The 6584-nt window shown below is 45.8% G+C and overlaps 1 protein-coding gene across 1 annotated transcript in view; it reads left to right on the top strand.

The window, feature by feature from the left end:
* Positions 1–6353, top strand: part of spry2 (sprouty RTK signaling antagonist 2) — a 10800-nt gene extending 4447 nt beyond the window's left edge. The window contains exon 2 of the mRNA XM_061889141.1: positions 4639–6353. Coding sequence (XP_061745125.1) covers positions 4687–5472 — 786 coding nt within the window. The 5' untranslated portion in view covers positions 4639–4686 and the 3' untranslated portion in view covers positions 5473–6353. The remainder of the gene's footprint in view (positions 1–4638) is intronic.
* Positions 6354–6584: the final 231 nt, after the last annotated feature.

The following is a 6584-nucleotide window of genomic DNA, read 5'->3' as shown; positions in this document are numbered from 1 at the left end:
ATATGAAATGAAAAAGTAATAAATACATAAAAATATATATTTTTTTACATAATGAAAAAAAAATTCAAAAGTAACAAAGTAAAAAAATATATATATATTTTTTTTTTGTATTTTTTTTTTTACATAAATAAATATATAAAATTAAAAAGTGATAATTTAAACAATTTATTTTTTTTACTTGTAAAAAAATATATATATATTTTTTTACATTTAATCTAAGTTCTAATAAATTTGCTTTAACTCATACACATTTTTTGTCCACTTGCCAGTCGGGTGGCACAATTGCAGATGCTAAATTTATTTGTGCGTAATAAAATGACCCCCACCCAAATGAACGGATCTCATCGCTTTAAAGAACCGTTCAAAAGACTCAATTTATTTGCGAATGTCACATCCATAACCCCTAATCCACAAAATGGCTGTTTAAGATGCAAATGACACGGTGATGTCATCATTCCACAGACTGCCAGATAGTGAGGTGAACCGACCTGTGTGTGGAATCGTGCCAACACGTCTAACACATCCAACGGTCCACAAATTGCAATCGAAAGGTTGCCATTCATCACGCAAGCAAAAGCCCCTCCTGCATTGTCACGTGGAAGAGGCCTCAACCGCCTTCCACTGCCCACCGAAGATGCCTTTGGAAAGCCAATTAGCACATTGAGGAAGGACTGCTGTAGACCGCTTCACTTTGGTGCAAAACATGGATGACATTTTGAACGCCATGCACATATGCAGAGTGACGAGGCATTATGCAAACCCATCAGCTCCCGGGCAAGAATTCAATGACTTTAGTACCGTAAATTCCGAACTATAAGCCACTACTTTTTGTTTCATCACTTTAAACTAGGGCTGGGCGATATGGCCTTTTTTTAATATCTTGATATTTTTAAGCCATATCACAATACACGATATATGTCTTGATATTTTGCCTTAGCCTTGAATTAACACTTGATGCATATAATCACAGCAGTATGAAGATTCTATGTGTCTACATCAGTGGCGTCGCCAGACAGATTTCACTGGGGCACGTGCCCCAGTGTTGAAAAAGAACAACTACAACATCAATTAGAGGGGCCATCCAAATTCAACCTTGGAGATGGCTTGGCATCTGACAGGACCGGATGAAAATTCCTTGCTTCACCTCAAGCGCCAGGCGGCCCGGAAGAGGACTGAGAGATGTGGAGCCTGTGGATGGTGTTGGTTTGGCAAACATTCAGTACTGCACATGAAGCAAGAAGTATCAAGCCGGAGGCATTGAAGCTGCCGATGGATGCCATGCCAGAGTTGATGGTCTTTCCCTACTCGTGCATTACAATCTCCCCTGAGAAGCAGTTTGTACACAGCAGAGTGGACATCTGAGTCCACAGTGGGGGGCCCAGACACTGATGGTGGGATGCAAAGTGTGGTAATTATTTTGCCGACGTCCATAGGGGGCAGGTTGTGTGTACTCACGAGAGAGTTGCAGATGGCAAATCCGAAATTGTGACGACTAGGCTCCTCTGCAGGTTTACCCTTCCATAAAAACGTGTATCCTGTATCCTTTCCGAGATTTGGCCTTTACCAGCTACAAACCCTGTTTCCATATGAGTTGGGAAATTGTGTTAGATGTAAATATAAACGGAATACAATGATTTGCAAATCATTTTCAACCCATATTCAGTTGAATATGCTACAAAAACAACATATTTGATGTTCAAACTGATCAAAAAATGTTTTTGCAAATAACCATTAACTTTAGAATTTGACGCCAGCAACACAGGACAAAGAAGTTGGGAAAGGTGGCAATAAATACTGAAAAAGCTGAGGAATGCTCATCAAACACTTATATGGAACATCCCACAGGTGTGCAGGCTAATTGGGAACAGGTGAGGGCCATGATTGGGTATAAAGGTAGCTTCCATGAAATGCTAAGTAATTAACAAACAAGGATGGGGCGAGGGTCACCACTTTGTAAGCAACTTGTCGAACAGTTTTAGAACAACATTTCTCAACGAGCTATCGCAAGGAATTTTGGGATTTTAACATCTACGGTCCGTAAAATCATCAAAAATTTCAGAGAATTTGGAGAAATTACTGCAGGTAAGCGATTATATTATGGACTTTTTATCCCTCAGGCAGTACTGCATCAAAAACTGACATCAGTGTGTAAAGGATATCACCACATGGGTTCAGGAACACTTCAAAAAACCACTGTCAGTAACTACAGTTGGTCGCTACATCTGTAAGTGCAAGTTAAAACTCTACTATGCAAAGCCAAACCCATTTATCAACAATATCCTGAAACGTCGCCGGCTTGGCTGGGCCCGAGCTCACCTAAGACGGACTGATGCAAAGCTAGAAAAGCGGTCTGTGGTCTGACGAGTCCACATTTCAAATTATATTTGGAAACAGAGGACGTGGTGTCCTCCGGAACAAAGAGGAAAATAACCATTCGGATTGTTATAGGCGCAAAGTTAAAAAAGCCAGCATGTGTGATGGTATGGGGCTGTATTAGTGCCCAAGGCATGGGTAACTTACACATCTGTGAAGGCACCATTAATGCTGAATGGTCCATACAGGTTTTGGAGCAACATATGTTGTCATCCAAGCAACGTTATCATGGACGCCCCTGCTTATTTCAGCAAGACAAGTGTTACAACAGCATGGCTTTGTAAAAAAAGAGTGCAGGTACTTTCCTGGCCCGCCTGCAGTCCAGACCTGTCTCCAATCGAAAATGTGTGGCGCATTATGAAGCGTAAAATACGACAGCGGAGACTCCGGACTGTTGAACGACTGAAGCTCTACATAAAACAAAAATGGGAAAGAATTCCACTTTCAAAGCTTCAACAATTAGTTTCCTCAGTTCCCAAACGTTTATCGAGTGTTGTTATTGTACCATATGTCCCGGCAAGAAATCTGCGTTCAAAAGACTCCGGCTTATTAGTGATTCCTAAAGCCCAAAAAAAGTCTGCGGGCTATAGAGCGTTTTCCGTTCGGGCTCCAGTACTCTGGAATGCCCTCCCGGTAACAGTTCGAGATGCTACCTCAGTAGAAGCATTTAAGTCTCACCTTAAAACTCATCTGTATACTCTAGCCTTTAAATAGACCTCCTTTTTAGACCAGTTGATCTGCCGCTTCTTTTCTTTCTCCTATGTCCCCCCCTCCCTTGTGGAGGGGGTCCGGTCCGATGACCATGGATGAAGTACTGGCTGTCCAGAGTCGAGACCCAGTATGGACCGCTCGTCGGGACCCAGGATGGACCGCTCGCCTGTATCGGTCCGGGACATCTCTACGCTGCTGATCCGCCTCCGCTTGAGATGGTCTCCTGTGGACGGGACTCTCGCTGCTGTCTTGGATCCGCTTTGAACTGAACTCTCGCGGCTGTGTTGGAGCCACTATGGATTGAACTTTCACAGTATCATGTTAGACCCGCTCGACATCCATTGCTTTCGGTCCCCTAGAGGGGGGGGGGTTGCCCACATCTGAGGTCCTCTCCAAGGTTTCTCAGTCAGCATTGTCACTGGCGTCCCACTGGATGTGAATTCTCCCTGCCCACTGGGTGTGAGTTTTCCTTGCCCTTTTGTGGGTTCTTCCGAGGATGTTGTAGTCGTAATGATTTGTGCAGTCCTTTGAGACATTTGTGATTTGGGGCTATATAAATAAACATTGATTGATTGAAAGTCCGGTAAGTAAAGCAAGTACACGAGCAAAGTTTCCAGGACGAGGACAGAAACAGAATGGTATAAATAATGACTGATGAAGATCACTAACAGGTGTGAGGCTGAGGACAGGGGCGTGACAACTAATGAGTAACTATGGAAACAAACAAAACCAGGAAGTGCAAAACGGGAAACAAGAGTCCCAAAACAAAACATAGTGAATTTTTTGGGGTGAATTATATTTATATAGCGCTTTTCTCAAGTGACTCAAAGCACTTTACAATATCTAAGTTACATTTAAACCAGTGTGGGTGGCACTGGGAGCAGGTGGGTAAAGTGTCTTGCCCAAGGACACAACGGCAGTGACTAGGACGGCGGAAGCGGGAATTGAACCTGCAACCCTCAGGTTGCTGGGCACGGCCACTCTACCAACCGAGCTATATACCGGTTGGTAGAGTGGTAAAACAAAACATAAACATGATCAAACATAAAACTGATTTACAGGCATGACGGAATGGACCTGCTTTAAATAAGAAAATCTCATTTCAGTTTGTCTGCAACAAAAAACTAAAAATCATTAATGAAATTGGATTTCATTAATGATGGGGACGGCGTGGCGCGGTTGGAAGAGTGGCCGTGCCAGCAACCTGAGGGTTCCTGGTTCAATCCCCACCTTCTGCCAACCTCGTCACGCCTGTTGTGTCCTCGAGCGAGACACTTCACCCTTGCTCCTGATGGTTCGTGGTTTGGGCCTTGCATGGCAGCTCCCTCCATCAGTATGTGAATGTGTGTGTGAATGGGTGAATGTGGAAATAGTGTCAAAGCGCTTTGAGTACCTTGAAGGTAGAAAAGCGCTATACAAGTACAACCCATTTATCGTAGAGCCTAATTTTCGGCCGTGTTGCCTCTTCCTGAAACCAACTAAACCCACTGCTGCCAGTACAGATGTTTTATTTTCATTTGAACTGCTTTCTGGGTAATAAGCTCTCTCTTGCAGTTTTTCAGATGTGTTCCATGCCGGTTCCAGCGGCCCCTCAGTCCCACCATGGATCCCAGAAGTCCAAGCTTCAACGGCGGGGGAGGACGACCCCACAGGCGGCCGACGCGGGACGACGGGAGCCCGCGGCCTTTGCAAGCCGGCGACGGCGCGGCGGGTACCTGGTTTCCTCCAGCGACGCTTGCATTGGAACAGTTGAGGATAACTGGGAACCGCAATGAGTACACAGAAGGGCCCGCCGCCCAGCACGGGCAAAAAGGTGACTCTGTGACCACGCCCGTCTCCCACGGAAAGCGGCTCAGTAATGATCAGACCCACCCGGGGTCCACCGAGACCAGCGCGGCCCGACAGATAATCAATAATCAGCCCAAGCCAGAGGCGCTGACGTGGAGCGGGAAGAACGCGAACGAGGATCCGAGGGGCGGCGTGCACAAACACTCGGAGTGCGCCCGCTGCGGCCTGTGCCGCTGCTCGGAGTGCAGGCGGCCCCGGGCGCTGCCGTCCTGCTGGATGTGCGGCGGGCGCTGCGTGTGCTCGGCGCAGCACGCGGCCGAGTCTTGCACCTGCGTGTGCTGCCTCAAGGGTCTGTTCTACCACTGCTCCAGCGACGACGAGGACACGTGCGCGGACAAGCCCTTCTCCTGCTCGCAGTCCCGCTGCTGCGTCCGCTGGGCCGCCGTCGCGCTGATGGCCGCCGCGCTCCCGTGTCTCCTCTGCCACCTCCCGGCCAGGGGATGCGTCGCCGTCTGCCAGGGCTGCTACGACCGAGCCACCCGGCCCGGCTGCCGGTGCGAGAACGCCCTCCCCTGCGAGACGGCGCGCAAACCAACGTAGAAGACGCCTCGGCGGCCCGGTCGGCTCGGTTTACTTCCACCGATGATCTAAAGTCATACTTGAAAGCAACGCCAAAACACTCAACTCTTCTAAAAGTATACAGACTCCCACGGGATAATGCCTCCATTCACAAACTTAAATGTACCATATTTTTCGGACTATATGTCGCAGTTTTTTTCATAGTTTGGCCGGGGGTGCGACTTCTACTCAGGAGCGATTTATGTGTGAAATTGTTAACACGTTACAATAAAATATCAAATAATATTATTTAGCTCATTCACGTAAGACAGTGGTCCGCAACCACCATGAAAAAGGGAGGTTTTTGTGGTTGGCGCACTAATACTGTGTATAGCTCGGTTGGTAGAGCGGCCGTGCCAGCAACTTGAGGGTTGCAGGTTCGATTCCCGCTTCCGCCATCCTAGTCACTGCCGTTGTGTCCTTGGGCAAGACACTTTACCCACCTGCTCCCAGTGCCACCCACACTGGTTTAAAATGTAACTTAGATATTGGGTGTTCACTATGTAAAGCGCTTTGAGTCATTAGAGAAAAGCGCTATATAAATATAATTCACGTCACGTAAGACAGTGGTCCCCAACCACCATGAAAAAGGGACGTTTTTGTCATGAAAAAGGGAGGTTTTTGTGGTTGGTGCACTAATACTGTGTATAGCTCGGTTGGTAGAGTGGCCGTGCCAGCAACTTGAGGGTTGCAGGTTCGATTCCCGCTTCCGCCATCCTAGTCACTGCCGTTGTGTCCTTGGGCAATACACTTTACCTACCTGCTCCCAGTGCCACCCACACTGGTTTAAAATGTAACTTAGATATTGGGTTTCACTATGTAAAGGGCTTTGAGTCACTAGAGAAAAGCGCTATATAAATATAATTCACTTCACTTCACAATTGTAAGTGTATATTGTGTTTTTTATGTTGATTTGATAAAAAAATTTTTTTTTTTTTTTTTTTTTTTATAAAAATGAATAAAAAATGGCCTGATTGGTACCGGGCCGCAGAGTATTTTGTATTCATTTTTATAAAAAATAAAATAAAATCAAAAAATTTTTTTTTATTTTTATTAAATCAACATAAAAATATGTACACTACAATATACACTTA

This window comes from Nerophis ophidion, linkage group LG27, assembly GCF_033978795.1.
Source record: "Nerophis ophidion isolate RoL-2023_Sa linkage group LG27, RoL_Noph_v1.0, whole genome shotgun sequence".
NCBI classification, from domain to species: domain Eukaryota; kingdom Metazoa; phylum Chordata; class Actinopteri; order Syngnathiformes; family Syngnathidae; genus Nerophis; species Nerophis ophidion.
Note: the sequence above shows the minus strand (reverse complement) of the source record. Positions and strands in the feature narration are given on the sequence as shown.